This window comes from Phallusia mammillata, chromosome 4 (genome assembly GCF_965637545.1).
Source record: "Phallusia mammillata chromosome 4, kaPhaMamm4.hap1.1, whole genome shotgun sequence".
Classification (NCBI taxonomy): domain Eukaryota; kingdom Metazoa; phylum Chordata; class Ascidiacea; order Phlebobranchia; family Ascidiidae; genus Phallusia; species Phallusia mammillata.
The window spans coordinates 12,554,326-12,574,074 of NC_137255.1; the positions used below are offsets into that span (position 1 = coordinate 12,554,326).

At 40.0% G+C, this 19,749-nt stretch overlaps 1 protein-coding gene and 3 pseudogenes across 1 annotated transcript; all 4 read left to right on the forward strand.

Annotated features, from left to right (window-relative positions):
* The first annotated feature begins 1,577 nt into the window (after positions 1-1,577).
* Positions 1,578-4,499, forward strand: LOC145223469 (fatty acid synthase-like; annotated as a pseudogene).
* LOC145223470 (fatty acid synthase-like) lies at positions 4,422-5,592 on the forward strand (annotated as a pseudogene).
* Positions 5,593-5,647: 55 nt separating this feature from the next.
* LOC145224488 (fatty acid synthase-like) lies at positions 5,648-7,141 on the forward strand. The gene is made up of 4 exons (XM_080090998.1): positions 5,648-5,705; positions 5,774-6,065; positions 6,212-6,403; positions 6,559-7,141. The coding sequence occupies exons 1-4, from the start codon at positions 5,649-5,651 to the stop codon at positions 6,852-6,854; spliced, it is 837 nt and encodes a 278-aa protein (XP_079947124.1). The 5' UTR covers position 5,648; the 3' UTR covers positions 6,855-7,141.
* A 3,028-nt stretch (positions 7,142-10,169) lies between these two features.
* On the forward strand, positions 10,170-16,501 carry LOC145224489 (fatty acid synthase-like; annotated as a pseudogene).
* The last annotated feature ends 3,248 nt before the right edge of the window (positions 16,502-19,749 follow it).

Here is a 19,749-nt window from a genome sequence, read left to right on the forward strand (position 1 = left end):
TACATTGGGATTGGCAAGAATGAGTATCACTGTCAGATGATTTTTGTTCTGAAATACCGTTTATCGAACGGCGGTGTGACGATAGTATTGCCCTCCCCTGTATTTTTTCCTGCAGACGCCCATGATGCGAAATAAGTTAGATTACATTTTGGAAGTTTGCGCACGGGAATGCCAACTCGGACATGTCTAAAAAACGGGAATACGGGACGACGGAAATACGGGAATGGAGGTCTAAAAGACGCCCTTCTAAACATAGAAGGTTGACCCATGCGCAAGAACCCGGCGGCCAGTCGCGCTCTTGCGGAAATTGTGCTTTGTGCGGCAATCATGCGTGGTTTACAAACAGTGTCTTTTATTTGATATTTAAAAAATGAAAACTCTACTTTCTGTGGTTTTTAACTTGAAATGATGGGTAGTCAAACAACACCAGAAAAAGTTGTTTGCAGCGTAAACGGATTGGGTAGTCAGGGATTTAATTTGCAAATATTTTTTTGTCAACACGCCAACATCTTTTATCAACGCGAAGATCAAACATCGTGAAACAAAAGCAATTCGGCTGAGGTATGTTTTAACCAATCCGCTCATGTAAAACGCAACGACCAATGTCCAATGCAAATTTGTAAATACGCTGTGGATGCAACGCCTAAAAATGTTCGTAAGTTAGTGACTGTAAACGACTGTATAATTTGTGATTTCCATCGAATTCGGTTCTAGCAACATCGCAGTTCGAAGAAGACGAATATAAAATTGGGCTTCGTCTTTAAAGTTTTAAAGGCAACTGGTCAATTTCCGCGATTCTGTCACGAAATCCTGCAATTCGCTATAGGCCAGCAGCGGTCACAAGACGTCAATCACTCACAGACTGGTGCTTCCGTCAAATTATTTTTTGATCGGGCTTTAAATATAACAAACTAACTCTGTATTTACTCATGACGTCACTATGTAGAACACCATTTTACAAACGTGACGCATATACGTGTACAAGTAAAAAAACGTGTTTTACTGCAAATATCATCTTTGTATGTTTTTTTACATTACGTCTATTGCAGTTCGCACGCGATTCACCTAAAAGGAGGTTCGTCACCCGCATGCAAACTCGTGTTAATTGCACAGTATGGTGATAAAGTATCAAGATGCTTTTTGGGGGATATTTTAATTCATTAAGCGATAAAACATGGTTAGGAGAGCAAGTGCCGAATTAATGCGGGATAACTCGACTGCGGCTGCATGTTGCGTCAATTTATCAGAAGTATCTACTTGACTGTAGTTTCCGCGTGGTTCATTACCTGGTAGAAAACTAAGAGTCGATTTTTGTAATAACTGCCATATTAAAGCAAACAATTGCCGTATGTGCGGTATTGGCATCTGACTTTATTTCTAAATGAATTACAACAAAATATGAAGTTCTTGTAAATGAAAAATAAAAGCGAAAACCTGCATCGTAAATGTTGCTTGCTGAATATGCTGACTTTTAAGAAATATAGCAGCGAGAAATTTTTATAGGTGTGTGGTTGATTTGGTTTGTTGTGTTGAAGTGCACTCCGGAAGTTTTGCGCATATTTAGCGATTATACGAGAATGGCGGAAGTCGTGATAAGCGGAATCGCCGGAAGATTTCCGGAATCCGCAGATGTCAACGAATTGTGGGAAAATCTTATCGGAAAAATTGACATGGTAACAGATCATGTAACAGAATTGACATGATAACAGAGAAGATGGAAACCAGGTAACCTTACGTAATAACACTAAGTATGCAAATGCGATGTAACAAGAATTGTAACCGAATACAAATAACCTACCTGTATCTTATTTAAAACACTTTTCTTAAAGTGTTATTATTGGGCCATTAAAAGGAACTGAAATGAAAGAAAATCTTCAGTGTTCAGAAACTTGCTTTATCGGTTGTCATGGAGATGAAGCGATGATGTGCTTTCTTAATTGTGTGGTACTTTTTAGGTTTGTTGGATTTACCGAAGAGAAACGGAAAACTGAAGGAAATTGACAAATTTGACGCAGCGTTTTTCGAAGTTCATTCCCGTCAAGCGGATTCAATGGATCCAGGTCTACGGATGCTGATGGAAGTCACTTACGAAGCAATTCTCAACGCAGGTCACGTTTGGATATCCATTAATTTTTTTCGTTTGGCTTTTTCATGCTCTTTAGCGCTCTTTAGTGACAAACTAAGTTCACTTGCAGGGATTTCCCCGTCCAAATTGGCAGGAACACGGACCGGCGTCTGGGTCGGTGTAAGCGGATCCGAAACAGTCGAAGCTCTAACATCGGACACGCGGAACATGGAAGGTTACGTCATCACAGGATGTTCGCTGTCCATGTTCGCGAACAGAATCAGTTTCTTCTACGATATCAAAGGTAAATTATTATTAACTATTCCGCCCAATTTTTTAAGAATTGTAAGCTCCTAAATAATTAATATGTTGTAATGGAATTTTTATTTTATTAAACTTCGGAAATATCTTTATGCCACAAATGTTTCATTTTGCCTAAATCGATCATTGTTGCAAATCGAACATCCTTTTAGGACCGAGCATGGCGATAGATACAGCGTGCTCATCCAGTTTGCTTGGCTGCACCTAGCTAGACAAGCGATCAACAATGGGGATTGTGACGCTGCAATAGTTGGGGGTGTGCATTTGGTACTGAAGCCTCAGACGTCACTGCAATTCAAGAAGTTAAACATGTTGTCACCAGATGGCGCGTGCAAGGCTTTTGATATAAGTGGCAACGGGTAGGGGATATTGTTCTCATGTTTTTTTCTGTTACGAGCTAATATATTTATGTTCAATCCAGGTATGTTCGTTCCAAGGCGGTGGCCGCAGTTTATCTGTGTAGAAAGGAAGCTGCGCGACGAATATACTGTGAAATGGTACACTCGAAAACATCGTCGGACGGAAGAAAGCCCGAAGGAATAACATTTCCAGCAGGTATTCCCCCCCTCCCCCCCTCAAAAAAACCTTCTTGTAATTAGGTTTTAATTCTTAAAATCAGTTAACTTGCAAACAGGCTGGCTATTTACGTTTATTAACAATTAAATGCACGCAGCTGGTTCGGAAATAAGTTACAAGATTCCGTTTAAAGTCATGTACTTTTTTACCAATTCGATATTACATCGATTACAGGTAGGCAACAGGCTAGGTTACTTGAAGAGACTTACAGAGAATGTGGAATTAAACCACGTGATGTGTTTTATGTCGAAGCGCACGGAACCGGAACTAAGGTATGGAATCAAACTACCAATACATGTTTTGGTGCAGCCCTGTTGCATTCAAATACTTTTTATCTTTGTCAAACAATGCACTATTATCGAATGCAAATACGCACGTTCTTAAAAAAATGACGTTATCAGTTTATAGGTACACAGATATTAAAGAAGATAAAAACGCTATAAAACAGAAAAACAGCTGACAAGCAAATCGGTTTAGTTCAAAGATAAGAGTTGGAATGCGGGCAAGAAAAACAGTTATGCGCGGAATAATCATTTGCGCGGAATAATCATTTCGTTGTGTCATTAGTTGACATGGGTTTATATACGTGTAGGGCTGTGTTTGTGAAAATTTTTACATCACTGTGTCACGTGGCAATTTTTGTTCTGTTTGTTCCACGTGTCTGTAATTTCACGAGGCAATGTCTTTTCCAGTTTGGGGCTCCAGCAATCTAAGATTTCCGCCTCCAAATAGGAATGCTCGATTCAATTGTTTCGAATAGCCACGTATAAAAAGCATGAAAATACTCATTAATACGTATATGTGTTTGAAACGTATTAGAGTGCAAACATGACTTTCCGAAATGTTTGAAGAAGTAGCATAATTTTCAGGCAGGAGATCCCCAGGAGTTGGGGGCGCTTGACCACGTCATGTGCAAGGATCGAAAGGAGCCGCTTCTCATTGGCTCAATTAAATCAAATATGGGACATAGCGAACCTGCGAGTGGGCTTTGTGGCGTCATAAAGTGCTGCATAGCGATTCACAAGCGAACAATGCCCGCTAACCTACATATCAACAATATCAATACCAACATCGAAGCATGTTTTCAGCGTTGCGTGAATCTCGTGTGAAGCCAGTTGTTGAAGCGACATCTTTGCCGGATCAACTTATCATTGGAGTTAACTCTTTCGGCTTCGGCGGAACAAACGTTCATGTGGTTCTGCGAAACAATCACAACGAAGATGAAACACCATGTGATGACAACCAATCTGTCATTTGCTTGGTGACGTCACGCACTGAAGAAGGCATAAAACGTAAGAACAATCAATTAATCGTTTAGGTATTTTCGCGACGTCGTTGTACTTGTGACGTAGAAAAAATTGCTGAGGTCCGTGACGTCACGCCGGCAGTGGCTTCGTTTCTCAATGGAGTCAGTGACGTACCATGCAATCTTCATCCTTACCGCGGTTACGTCATCAATATGGATCGTGATGAAGTAATAAGCTCGGTTGAAAGTTCAAGTAAAGTAGAAAAGGCACGAAAAATTTGGTTTATTTGTACAGGTAAGCGACAGTTCATTGTGTTCGTATACTAGCTGAAGTAGCAGATTGATTTTAAACTTAAAACCCATGTTACGAAAATGTGTCCATTGTAACTCACGGTAATTTGCGGAATATTTTAAAATTTAGACTATTGTTAAACTTTTTTTGATAAAGTAGGTCGCAATAAGTTTATTCACCGCAGGTATGGGTTCGCAATGGGGGGGCATGGGGAGGGACCTTTTGCAAATTTCTACCTTTAAACAAGCTATCCACAAATGCACTCGTGCACTATCGAAGTATGTGGTGGATCTCGAACGGATGCTGTCCGGCGCTGATGTCTTCACGTTCACTGACGTCATCAACTCGTTCGTGGGTCTTGTGGCTATCCAGGTTTGGGTTTCGAAATTTGGCTTTGTACAAAATACTCCAGTTACGGTAACGACATTGCAGATCGGTTTAATTGACGTGCTGACCTCAGTGGGAGTTGTGTGTGATGGCATTGTTGGTCATTCAGTTGGTGAGTTGGCTTGTTCTTATGCCGATGGTGGATTGAGCTTGGAGCAGACGATCCAGGCGGCTTATGTGAGGGTAGATGCGTGAAAGAAGCCAACCTACCTCCCGGGGCGATGGCTGCAGTAGGTGAGTCCATTTCCACTTGCATTACGTCATTTTGTTTTCAGCAGTGATACCATCACAACGACGATTCGTGACAGGTTTGTCTTGGGATGAATGTCAAAAACAATGCCCACAAAATGTCGATCCAGCTTGTCACAATGCTGCCACTAACGTTACAATCACCGGAGATCAGGATGACGTAAAATCCTTTGTGGCGTCACTGAAAGAGCGAGATGTGTTCGCGCGGTTTGTCGACACCGGGAAGATCGCCATTCATTCTAAGCACATGGAGACTATTTACCCTAAATTCCTATGTGAACTAAAAAAGGTTGGTCTTTGCGCAATACATTATGTTTATATCACGTGACTACTTTTGTGACGCCTCAGATAATCCCAAATCCAATGCCTCGAAGTAATAAGTGGTTGACCACGTCGTCACAGCAAAAAAAAAAACGATTCCTCCTGATGATGTATGTCAGAGCGTTTTAGAATCGTCGGCCGAATATCATGCAAACAATCTTCGGAGTCCTGTCTTTTTCCATGATGCAATAATGCGAATTCCAAGTGAAGCGATTGTTATTGAAGTGGCTCCACATTGTCTGATGCAAGTATGTTTCCCATGATAATTTTGACTTATATGTGTTACTATTAACACATTTTTCAACTTATATGTTAGGGGACACTGAAGCGCTCTTTGCCGCCGCCATGCGAGCACGTGATCCTAGCAAGCAAGAAGGATCACAACGGCATTGAAACTTTGTTGACGGCGATGGGAAAACTACATTGTCTCGGTGTTGATGTCAAGGCAAGCGAGTTACTCTCTCACTCTCCAACGCCGCTGCGATCAAGCAATCATCTTTCGAGTCACGTGTCTTGGAACCACGATCAATCGCATTTCGTACCGTCCCCTTATCATTTCTTCATATCGGGGATAGGAGGTAGACCAACCGACGCATCGTACAAGATCGGTGAGACTGCAACTAGCTTATATCACTTGAAAGTTTGAGAGAGTAAGTATTAAAATCCATTTAGTGTTTCACATGTATTAGCAACTAGGTGGATTTGGTGCGTGCATTTTGGTGAACTAAGTTGAAAGCGGTCGTCTTTTTCGCAGACACGTCAGCAAACTCGATAGACCGTTACATGCGTGATCACGTAATTGACAGGCGGTCCCTCCTACCTGCGTCAGCTCTCTTGCGCCTCGTGTGGCAAACATTCGCGAGCTATATGGAAACGTCGATCGACGATATTGCTGTGCAGTTTGATGAAGTGGTAATTCATGGAGCAACATTTCTTGATGACACAGGTTTTTGTAAAAATGGTTTTAAATTTAACTGCTTTATATTAAAGCGTGTTTTCTAATCACCTTTAATACAAAAGCATTTCCGAACAGATGTGGCATGCATTTTGTCACATGCGCTTTAGACGCACTTAGTCGAAGTCAAGTATTTGTTTTTTTAGAACTCGACATTCACGTTCAACTAAATACTCCGCTCGATCAATTTACAATCTCGCACTCCGAAAGACTTTTGGTGACAGGAAAAATTTGGATTGACGGAAGCGAGATATCTGAGCCCAAAAGCTTCCAACCAAACGGCAAAATGTATTTCACCAAGCAGGAGATCTACAGGAAGCTTCGACTGTCGGGTTACCAGTACAAGAAAGCCTTCCAACTTCTTGAAACTTCTGACCAGACCGGCGAGTCCTACAGGATTCGCAGCGACTATGTATTTTATATTGTAACGGGATTGTTTTAAAACAGTGGTTCCCAAACTGGGGTCCGCGGTCCCTTTGGGGTCCGCGAGGTGATTCTTGGGGGACCGCCAAGTCTTTTTTCGAAATTGTGCCAGATAATTTTAATAAGCAGTCACATTTGTAGGTTAAAAGTTATTACATGTACACTGTGAATTTCGTTTCTATATCATCACTGAACAATTCTCTTTTGTGCTATCACAATCAACACAAATGTCTTTGTTTGCAAACAATTCGGAACTGTTAATTCTGTAGGTAGGCATACACACTTTACTACTAGTGCCACGAGGTAAGCTGAAAAGCTGGTTTCTTTACTTGTTTATATTTGCAAAACTTCAATATTGCCGTGCAGTGGAAGGTGTAAGTTTAGTTATTTTTTTAGAAGGATATCTTTAGAAAGAATGTCTCCGCCAACAAAAAAGCTGAGGTATAATGATTCTTATATTCAGTTTGGTTTCACTGTGATTAATTCTGGAGAAGAAGAGAAACCGCAATGTGTCCTGTGCTCCAAAGTGTTGGCAAGCTCTGCATTAAAACCCAGCAAGTTAAAAAGGCACTTAGAAACGCAGCATCCAAGTTCAAAAAACAAAGATTTGGAATTTTTTAGACGCCATGCTGAAAATTTAGTGAAATGTAGGCTTGATCGCAGTGAAGAAATTTGGAAGGAGAATGCGTCTGGGTTGAAAGCGTCCTATGAAGTGTCACGGAAGATAGCTGTTGCCCAAAAACCACACAATATCGGGGAGCTGTTGGTTTTGCCCTGCTGTGAAATAATTATACAAAATATGTTGGGAAGTTCTCAACTGCGCGTGCTCAAGGAAATACCCTTGTCTAATAACACGGTGGGTAGGCGAATTGATGAACTGTCACAAAACATTTTGAAATAGGTGGTTTTTAAAATACAAACGTCGATGTTTAATTTCTTTGCGCTCCAGCTTGATGAAACTACCGACGTGGCTAGCTTGGCTCAGCTTTGTGTATATGTACGTTACATACATAACAGGCAATTAGAGGAAGAGTTTTTGTTTTGCGAAACTCTTAGCACAAATACAACTGCAAAGGATGTTTTCAACAAAGTGAAAAGTTTTTTTTGAGAAACATAATCTCAAGTGGAAAAAGGTATTTGCACCGACGGGGCTCCGGCGATGCTTGGTTGTCGATCTGGTTTTCAGACTTTAGTTAAAGAAAAATCACCAGAGGTAACTGGAACACACTGTATTATTCATCGCCAAGCACTAATGGTAAAAACCATGCCTGAAAAGTTGAAACATGTTTTGGATGACGTGATCAAAGTAGTGAACTGCATCAAAGCAAAGGCACTTAACTCTCGTTTGTTTGCCGAGTTGTGCAAAGAAAATGAATCTGAATTCGAAACGCTCTTGTTGCATACACAGGTAAGATGGCTTTCCAAAGGCAAGGCGCTGAAAAGAGTTTTTGTTCTACGAAACGAAATAAACGATTTTCTTCTAGAAATGAAACCAGACATGAACAATCCTTTTTCTGATAATTGTTTTCTAATTTGTCTGTCCTTTTTGGTGGACATTTTCGAATCTGTTAACTCTGTCAACTTGGCCCTCCAAGGGAAGGACACCAACGTCATACACTGCCATGAAAAATTAGCAGCCTTTAAAATGAAGTTAACACTATGGCATTCCAAGTTGGACAGCAAAAATTTTGCTCCATTTCCTCATCTAAATATGTTCCTTGATGAGAATGAATTTTATGTGAAAGATGAAATTCTTGAGACTTTTAAGCAACACGTTATTACACTTGGGGAAGAACTGTGCCGTTATTTTCCCAACATGAAGGATTTTGAACAATATAGCCTCTTTATTATCAACCCGTTTGCAATTACAGTAAGAGATTTGCCTTCGGAGGACTGTATAATTCAAGAACAGTTCATTGACCTGGTGAACGATAGTAGTGCAAAACGTAGTTTTCGTGAAATGGGTTGTAAAGAATTTTGGATTCAAATGGCAAATTCTTATCCAGATCTAGCAAAGATGGCACTTAAAGTACTTGTTTCATTTGCGACTACCTATGAATGCGAGACAGCTTTCTCCGCACTACTTGCCATCAAAACAAAATGCCGAAACAAATTGGATGTGACACATGATATGAGAGTTGCCCTTTCCAAAACTGAACCTAAAATCGATGATCTAGTGAAAACCAAACAGGTTCACCCGTCTCATTAAAATGTACAATATGTTGGCAATAAATTGATGCTGAAACTGGAGTTCAGCATCAATTTGAAACCGTGAGCGGTCAAAAAAATTGAAAGGGGACCGTTTCGAAAAACAAACAAAAAAGTTTGGGAACCGCTGTTTTAAAATGATCCAAATTAAAAAAACAGCAGTTTTTCTGTTGGTTAGAATAAGTAATTATTCACAAGTTTGTTGGTAAGCAAGTGTTGTGAGAATAATATCTAATCTGTAGCTTCTTTTATAGGAACTTACGGTAAAGTAGCTTGGACAGGAAATTACGTCACATTTATGGACGCGATATTACAATTCAACTTGCTTTCATCACGTGATTACAAACTCCGCCTTCCCACCAGAATCCAGCGAATTAGAATTCGACCTTTCACTGGTGACTTAGTAAAATCTATTAGCGTCAGCAGGTGACTTGCAAACCAGCATGTTAAAAACTTCATCGTACTTTTAGCTGTAATCTTGTCTTTAACAGGGATACTGGCGTAACCTTGGCCGGAAGGCACATGGAGGTCATCGGCTTGCACGTAACCAACAGTCAGCGAAGGGGGCAGTTGGAACGACCTGTGTTCAAGGTCAAGAAATTCGCCCCTCGGTTTCAAGAGGTAACAGATCATACCGTATCAAACTATGCCAATATCATCGCTGGTTTTGTTCGACGCCATCCCGACAAGTTTAAAACAAATGGTTGCCTGAACGCAATCGCTGACGTTAGCAGAAATGAAGCAAAGCACACATCATCAACGCTTCTCCAAACGCTCAATTAATTCGTAGATGAAGGTCAGTTTTAACCTATTTTTGTTGGCAAGGTTTCAATCCAACACTTGTTGCAGAAAATTGGAAATCACGTGCCTTCATGCTGATTTCTGATTGGTCATTGAGTTATTGCATGTTCAGCAAAGACATTATTACGTCGACAATTGACATGGGCATTCAGGAGCTGATGTATGATGTTAGAGTGGGCGAACTACCGAAGCAGCTACTAGGACGCAAAAGAAGTGAGGATAGTCCGTCATAGCTTTGATATGTTTATTGAAACTTTTTTTTCACAGGCGTGAACCGATTGTTGCTTGACCATCATACCTCGGTTGTCATGACGGCGCGACGCAGGTTGAGCCACCCAGTGGTCACAATCTAAATGTTGTAATTCTTCATGACATTTTTACATCAGGTACAATTTTCAGATTACCCGAATGTTTCAAAATTTTCTGTAAAACTCTGTGTTGACGGTTGCAGGAATTGAAAGCGGTAGAAGCATTGTTGAGAATATTCTTGAGCGTCTCTGCAGCGGTACGTCATTCATTATGCTCCACCACACAGTCGGCGGAAATATGCTACAAGATGTTTACAACGAAATAATAGGTTTGGCTAAACCCACATTGAAACGGTCATGTGTAAACGTTAAACAGGTAAAAGTTGATTCTGTTGCTGAAATATTACTGTTTAGTTGTGCCCTGTTTGTATGCAGTTTTTTTGACCTTTCTACTATATTCTCGCTCTAGCTCTGTCTGGTAAAAGCACACTGTATTTATAAAACAATTCGGCAATAAAATATAACGTTACCAGAATTTTCCAAACAAAACAACCGAATTTTACAACTTCCATCATAACAGTACAAAGCTGCATAAATCGCAAACTTTTTTAATCTTAGATTCTTCCTTTAATAGGTTGCTGACGTGTTCCGTACCTTTGACTTCCACCTAGTTTCATCACAAACAACAGAAGGATTGTGGAAGTAATCTGCTTCTGTTTCGTCATAAACCATTAAATGACGTCGCAAAGCACCGGTTGCACGAAATCCCGACAATGAATTTCGAGTGGGTGGAAGATTTAAAGGTTTGTTTTGGGGTGAAAGATTAAAAGAAATTCTTTTGCACAGCGCATGCGATAAGGCTTTACAATCAGTTTTGTTGCTAGAAATTCCTTGCGACAAGCGACAATGACGTCGTGCTGATTGCACGGGAAAATTTGAATGGACTCGAGGAGTTTTGCCAAAGTCTCAGGAGGGAATCAGGATCAAATCGTGTTCGGTAATTATTGTGCAACAATAGTAGACAATCGGAAACATGTACGCCACATCTTACTTTTATTACGTAGATGTATCAGTAATCGTAGTCTTGAATTAACCAGTCGTCTTCCCGGCGATATATCGGATGTTCTTGAGCGACAACATGTGGTAAATGTGTACCAAGAGGGAGAGTGGGGAAATTTCCATTGTGTCGATATGAAACAAGTTAAGCAGGTAAACAACATTCGGCTTGTTTCTTCTAAGACCTTAATTGCTTGACGCGAATTACCAACCTTTTGCATTCGACCAGTTTATTTTATGTGACAATTAAGAACCAGTTTGTGTTTTATGTTGGAGGAAAAAGTCAAAATGCTTGTATCTATTGCTTAAGGTTGAGTCGAGTCGAAGCTACTTGCTGATCAAAAACCCCGGCGACTTGTCGACACTCAAGTGGATTTCACTCCTCCCAAGCGGAAACTCAACCGAGTACAAAGTCTCTTTTGCCGCACTCAACTTCCGTGACGTCATGCTTGCGTCAGGAAAACTTCCCGCCGAAGCAATTCCAGGTTAATGACATTAACATCAAATACATTGAGATATAAACCGGCGGTTGATTTCCTGTAGGGGACACGGACAAATATCGCACGCTCCTTGGACTGGAGTTCAGCGGATTTGATCACGCGGGTGGGAGGAAAATGGGGATCGTTCCGGGAGAGGGATTTTCAACCCATGTAACACAGCATGAGATGTTCACCTGGGATGTGCCAGAACGATGGTAAAAAATATTACAAATATCACGAAAATGCATAACTCGTTTGGTCTCCAAAGCTCGCTTGATTAAGTCATTTATGAAACACCATAGCATTAGAATGTGTATGTCGATTTGATATTTCAATGGAGCCCTGTGACAATCACTAAAATATTTGAAGTATACTAACTGCACGCGTAAGACCGCTGAGAAAAAAAACTTCATACAGGTAAATACTTTGGTAAACTATAAATGACACTATCTGACATTTTTTCTTCCTAATACTTTTTACACTAAGAAAAAACAAGTTGCAAACACTTCTTAAATAAGTGCTAACACTCTTAGCCTGCTGCTGAGAAGAATAAACGGATGTTACTTGGATTTCGGGTTTTCTTTTATTACGCGCTTTACATAGATTAATTATCGTTAGTTGGTAATCACGGGCAAAATCTTAAATCACATTTATTAGGCATATTATATTTAACTTTTGCTTCATCACAATTCATCAAAAAATTACTGTCACATTGACGTTTCCTTGCAAGTAGAATTGACGTGTTGGTAATTTATATGTTTGTTATGACGAACGGGAAGTCGCGTTGTGTGTAAAAATTCAATGTTGGTGGGAACCACTGGTGTAATACAACATAATTGAAATGTCAGATATCACGACCAGATACATTTTTAAACTCAACGATGAACTGCCTAAGCACAAAGCAAGCCCACCGGACCAGCCTAACCGCGAATATTTGCACAGGAGTTTAGCGGAAGCGGCTTCAGTGCCCGTTGTGTACAGCACGGCATACTACGCACTCGTCGTACGGGGACAAATCCGGCCAGGGGAGTCAGTGCTGATCCACTGCGGCGCTGGTGGTGTCGGCCAGGCCGCCATCTCCATTGCTCTCTCCAGGGGTTGTATGGTTTACACCACAGTGTCAAGTCAAGCGAAACGGGATTTTCTCAAACAAAAATTCAAACAACTCGATGATGCAGGTTTCGCGCAATCACGCGATCTCACTTTTGAGCTGGATATCATGAAAAAGACGAATAGGAAAGGTCAGTTAAGTTTTTTTGATTGTTTTAGCATGTTATAAGTAGAAGTAGCTGACACTTTGGCTTCATTTTTTACACAAATTCAAGTTGTTTGTGACAATGACAATCTCTTTAATGTTGACGTAATATAATCTGTTACAGGTGTTGACGTCATTCTGAACAGTTTGTCTGGTGAAAAATTGTTGGCGAGTGTTCGGTGTCTGGCAAAACATGGAAGATTCCTGGAGCTGGGAAAGTTCGATCTCATTCACAATAACCAGATCGGTAAGATCACGCAGGCAACTATCGTCGTAAAAAATGCTAAATCACAATGACGTTAACTTGATGCCAAGAGTGATGAGTTTTAAACAGTTTTAAATACTGCAGCGAAAACTTGTTAAATTTCGCCGTTCACACTTTCTAGAAACGGTTTTAATTTACGATTCTGCTCAGGGTTATATGCCTTTCTTAAAAATATCTCGTTTCATGGAATCCTGCTCGACTCGTTGTTCGACGACATTACCGGCCGATGGCTTGAAGTAAGAGAGTTGGTGAGGAAGGGGATTGAAAAAGGCGAAGTAAAGCCCCTTCCGTGCCGGATATTTAAAAAGTAAGGGCTAATAATGACTACCCGATGTAAATGACTATTACAAATGGATACGTTCTACACACGGTTTTTCGTTGATCATTGCAAATTCAGCTCGCCCGCGATCTTTTGGGATTTACAAACTAAAGTGTAACGTCGCACAGGTATGAGGGTGAATCGGCATTTCGCTTTATGTCGCACGGAACACACATAGGAAAAGTTGTTGTAAACGTCATCCGCGAAAAAGATCACGTGCTGCAAAGGTCAGTTGGTGGTCGAATCATGGTAGAGCTACTAACACCATAACGAGAATCCGAACATCGCTTTCACAAGGGGGCGTAAAGAGCTGCATTTTTATTTAGCGGCTATAAATGGGTTGGGTTGGGAAATATTTACATACAATTTTAACATTATTAACTAATTTTTTGGGTTAGTTTTATTGAATTTTAAGTGCTAATACCTTACCCCGACCCTAATAGCCCTAACCGTGAACATTTTTGGAGATACAACCAACCACATTTGGGTGTGTGATTCTCGTTATGGTGTTAGTAGCTCTACCTCAAATCATCACAAAATGCCAAGCTTCGAAAAAATATGTTTGAATTATTTCAGAGTGTCTTTGAATTCCGACCTCTGTTACGTCGTGACTGGTGGTTTGGGGGGATTCGGAATCGAATTTTGTAATTGGCTGGTTCAACGAGGAGCGAAGAAGTTGATTATTACGTCACGATCAGGTTATCATCTAAACAGGATTATTTTGTAATAATATCTGTTGGAACACTATATACGGATCTGTTCATAAGTTTAATGGTGAAACTAACGGCCCAAATAGACGTAAAAAGCGACATGCTTTATTGTTCAAACGTTTCGGCAAATGCTCATGCCATCATCAGTGATATGAAGGCCACATCAATTGCACCCATTTATATACACTTTAGTCGCATAAAGGAATGATAAAAAGGTGCGAAACAAGCGTCGCATAAAAACGATAGATAAAAAGGTGTGCAGAAGCGAGGTGTAAGCCACCTGCGAGTATGCGTCTGACCAAACAGGTGCAGAGCAACTACGACATACAATATATTTACAAACAAAGAAACAATAGTAGGACAGCACGTCACATCAAAAATACGCAATAAGTTAATTAGGTATTAAACAAATACAGAGGAACCGACTTAGAATCAACGTTTAATTCCGGTTTATAGTGTTGAATGAAAATTGATTCCAGTAACATTAGAATCAATTTTCAATAAACCGGAATTAAACGTTGATTCTAAGTCGGTTCCTCTGTATTTATTTAATACCTAATTAATTCTGCACAGGTGCAAACTCGGCTTACAGACAACGTTACATCGAAGATTGGGCGTCACAAGGTGTACACATCATCATCAGCAGCAATGACGTCGGAAAAGCAGACAAAGCAGCGAATTTGTTGGATGAAGAAACAGGTGGTGTATTCCATCTCGCGATGACGTTGCGTGACGCAATGTTCGAGAATCAAACACAGCGAGATTTCGAACTCGTGTGTGGACCCAAATGTAACGGATTAATCAACCTTGACAAGTAAGTTCCAATTCCACGTTACCTCGTGCGTAATTCCAACAAAATTGTTACTCGTTTTGGATATACTTATTGAAATCTGACGTAATCACATCATAAACAAAATCTTTGTCACATGAATATTCGCGCTGTTGATTGGTTCTTTGAATCCAGGTATTCCCGTCAAAAATGTCCGAACCTTCAACACTTTGTCACTTTCTCAAGTAGCGCAAGCTATAACGGAACAAAGGGACAATCTAACTATATTCTTGCTAACACTGTGATGGAACAATTATGTCGCATTCGTCGTAACGACGGACTTCCGGCGGTTGCGATACAGTGGGGCGCGGTCGGCGATGTGGGGATCGCAGCTGACAAATTCGGTGATTCCCCTGTAGCAGGAACCTGGCCGCAATCCATTTTATCTTGTCTCGATGTGAGTAAAAGTAACCAATAAAACATTTGCCCCTGGCAGACAGCAGTAATACCTTGCCTTGATAATTCGAACTTTTTTTCTTGTCGTAGAGTTTGGATAAAGTTTTGCAGCAGGATGAAGCAGTTGTTGCGTCATATATACCCATAAAAATGGCGTCTGAAAAAACAGAAGTTAAATACGAGAATTATCCGGTGACGTTCGTAGCAAACGTCCTCGGGATTTCGGTGAGCACTGATGTCATTGCAAATCGTAGCTGGGTATTAATGACGTGTTGTTTTAGGATTTGAGCCAAATCGATGACGACACTTCCCTGCTTAGACTTGGAGCCGACTCTCTGATGACGACAGAGATTCAACAGAAACTAAATTATTGTTTCAACAAAACCCTTGATACGAAGGCGGTAAACGAACTGACATTTGCAAAACTTAAACATATGTCGACTAAGAAACAATCAAAAGCTCCCAATATGAGAAAGTTTCAACGCCTTTGTTCATCAACACAATCTATCAGTGATGATGAGAGTGTGGATAAGCGATGCGCATCGACTGCAAGTTGTGAATAAACGAAAATGTTTGTAAAAAATTGTCGTTTTAATCGTGAGAGCTTGTGTTTTCTTTTTTACTTTTTTTTTTGAGGATAACGTTCTCATCCGTTGTTGCCCATTATTTTTTTATTTTATTGGTCAATTGTTTTCATATTGTAAAAATCCCGGCAATCGCTCACATCAATTTTGCAAATACACGCATACAAACATTTTTACCATCGATAGCAAAACATTTGCGTTATTATGTCAGTCACAATGAATTGTATACGTCCGTACATTTATTGTTTACACATAATTCCCGAGCAGAGGTTATACCAGGGGTGCACAACCTTGCAGTCATACAGAGACGAGTTTGTGCGGCCGTGAACATGTTTATTATAGAATATATGTACTGGCGGCCGTGACGTAAATAAAAACTCTTTTGCCAAATATTTTGATTTTCAGACTGCTCCAAACACATTTTGTGGAACTGAACTTTCTTACGCCTATTGTGTGCAAACAATGCGAAAAAGCAGATACCACAAGCGTAACAATAAAGATTATGACGTCATAAAAGCTAAGACTGTCAATTTGTTTGTCAAGTTAGAAATTAATTTAGGTATTTTAGGCGCCATTAGATAGTATATATATGTGTAATATATAAGTATTTTTTACATCAGTAATTTTAAAACACAAGCAAGCAGACAATAAGCGGCCGCTGGTGAAAAAAGATCTGTGATGCGGCCGTAGCGAAAAGGTTGTGCACCCCTGTGCTCAGACTTGGACAACTAGATTTTTTTTCGGTTTTTCAAACTAGATTTGAAATAAAATTAGAGCATCTCATTTTTTACAAATTAGATTAGAATTAGAATTACCATGTTCTCGAAAATCAGAAATTAAACTGGAATCAAACTAGAATTATACATTGAAGCCAACCAACTTTAGTTTGTTTCAAATTTGAACTTGAAGCTTTGCACGTTTTAAACTACATAATTCGGCGTGTCTAAAACGCGTTTAAACGGAGCTGATGTGGCCGTCATGTCAAGTGGTTCTCAGCAGTATCAACACAAAAATAATGCGTTATTTTGAACAGAGATTTTTGTAATCCTCGTGTTTTTCATCGGCGGACAGTTGCAATTGTACTCGCCCTTCGCGATTTACGCAGCTGCCTATGTTTTCTCATTTATAGAAGCTACTGGTTTTCATTTGGTTATATTAAGCCGCAACAGCCAACGAGGTAGTGCTTAGGTGGTTTTGTGCGCTTTGGATACAAAACACATGCTCGTATCACATGCCTAAAACTGCTGTTGGACAAACTAGCGTTTCTGGGAAAACTGTAAATTAGTTTAGAATTAGAATTAGAGCTTACTCGATATTTCTGAATTAGATTAGAACTAGAATTACCGCAATTTTGCTCTAATTTGCCCAATTAGGCAACTAGAATTATCTAGTTGTCCAAGTCTGCTTGGGCTATTATACCCATCAGAGGTCGCGTAGAAATTTCTGTTTTAAAATGGGGTCGCAGAGCACAAAAAAAGTTTAAGTAGCCCTGACCTAAACCAAGTTCAACTTAAGTTGGGTGATTATTTTTGTTGTCCTGTTATATAGTTCGGCATCGAAATTCCAAAACATAACCCTTCCTGAATTATAAGATTAAATATTCTTACTGGGATCAGCTCTGAAGCGTCGGTGGAGCACGAGTCCCAGAAGAACTCCTGTCGTGTGTTCGAGACTCGAATCCCACTGCACGCTAAATTTTTCTAGCCTATGCCTTTCCACATGGGAATGCTTGGGAGACCGACTGATTCGGTATAACGCCTTTAATAGAACTGGCGTACTATGGAAGTTAGGGATAGTTACTTTGATTGACTACAAATGTTTTCCTTGTATAATAAACAAGGGGCTCGCGACCCACAGGTTGAAAGCCACTGAATAAAAAACATATTTGTTGGACAAGATTGTGCATCCAACCCCCCCCCAAAAAAACTAATGAAACTGCCGAGCGTCGGAGATTTAACATCCAGCTGAGCAAAAGAATGCTTTCAGCCCACGCAATGCAACGTTCACTTTTCAAACAAAGAAATCTAATAAACGCCTCCGTTGTTACCACGTAATAAGAATTGTCTCTTGGCAAAAATTATTCTTTTATGTTTTAAAGGTCATCTTACTTTGTTATTAATGCGAAACATGTTTGTTTTAAAGTGGAGATCAAAAACTTAAAAAAGCAGCATGAAAAGTGGGTAAACAGAGCGCATGTGTTCAATAAAGTGTTGCTGGAAACAGCTCAAATTCAATTTTAAAATAAACAAAAATTAAATCTGAAACGGAGAAACCTGAATAATTATCACACAAATAGGTGAAAGTAGTGAAAATCAATTGCATTTAAGGTATTTGTAAAATTGGGCTACTTTTGACTGGTAAAGTTGCGCTTTTCCGCAATTTGACCTGGCAACACTGATGTCTACATAAACATAAAAAGCCTGGATTTCAGCTTTCAACTTGGTGACAACAGTTATTTTTGTTAATTTATATATCCTATTGATAGTTGAAAGACGAAACCACAATGATGAGGGACAAAATTACACTAAATTAAAGTTTCTCGATATACAACTTTTAAAATTTTGCCCCCCTTGCCCCCTCAATAGCATTTAAATAAATGTTTAAGCACGTGCATTGGACCGTGACCCTTTATTTTCATCATTGCATTTTAAACGCACAAGAATCGATAATAGCAAATACTTTTCGAACTCCGAATCCAGTTAATATTACTTTACAATACTGTCTGAAGTGAATTATAGTGTTAGTGCCTTTAGTGCTTTACCGGTTGTGTCTATAGTGTCCATACACAAACTAAAATATGCAAGTTAATGCAACCTATTCTAAAATATCTACGTAAATTTGGACTGCATTACTATTTGAAGTGGATTGTGCATTGTGCAAGTCTGCAGTGTATAGGTTGCTTTTTTATGGGTCCCCTGAAAAGGACACATATTGATTGTACTCTATCTTTTTTTTGTTTGTTTTTTCGGGTGACACTAAAACGCTGAATGGGCGGGACGTCGCGGAAACCGGGTATATTCCTGACGGTTAGTGCTATTAGGGTTGGGTTGAGGTTTTAAAAAAGTATATGAATCAAAAAATGTCCCTGCCTAAAACTTATTCAACTGTTTCCTGACATTCAGCAAAAATGCATGGGCGGGAAGTCTCCCTCGGCCGCTGAATGTTTCCCTCGGTCGCGGAAGGTATCCGGGGGAATTATTTTTAATGATTTTCTATTATAAATGATTTTCTATTAAACCTTATCCCAACCTTAATAGCACTAACCGTCAGCAATTTAACCCGATATTCAGCGGTTTTCACGACGCCCCGCAATCTCCCGCCCGTCCCGCCCATTCAGCGTTTTAGTGTCACCCGTTTTTTCTTCCCAAAGTTTGTCCGACTTGTTTTGTGGTTTTGCCGTCAAATATTTGATGGGTTTTGATAAAACGTACACAAATGATATACTTATGTCAGGGGTGTCCAAAGTGCGGCCCGTGGGCCAAATGCACCCCCCGGCAGCATTTCACGTCGCCTGCAGTTATTTTTTCATATTGTGTTGTGTATGCCCTGCCATAGTTTTAAGTTTTGGGGTTTTGGCAACTTGCAACAAAAGCTTTCCATGGATCTTTATTTACTGGTAAAAAGGTACCTTCTTCTGACGCAACAAAATCCCACAATTTCCCTTTTTTCTGTATAATTCTGTATATTTGTGTTTTAATTTTAACAAACGTTGGCACGCGGGCCGCGGCGGTCTTCACCAGGTAAAAATTGGCCCCCATTAAAAA

Coding starts and splice junctions, on each gene's coding strand:
- LOC145224488 (XM_080090998.1), top strand. CDS start 5,649: ATGCGAATTCCAAGTGAAGCGATTGTTATTGAAGTGGCTCCACATTGT. Junction 5,706..5,773: donor CTCCACATTGTCTGATGCAA/GTATGTTTCCCA, acceptor CTTATATGTTAG/GGGACACTGAAGCGCTCTTT. Junction 6,066..6,211: donor CGACGCATCGTACAAGATCG/GTGAGACTGCAA, acceptor TCTTTTTCGCAG/ACACGTCAGCAAACTCGATA.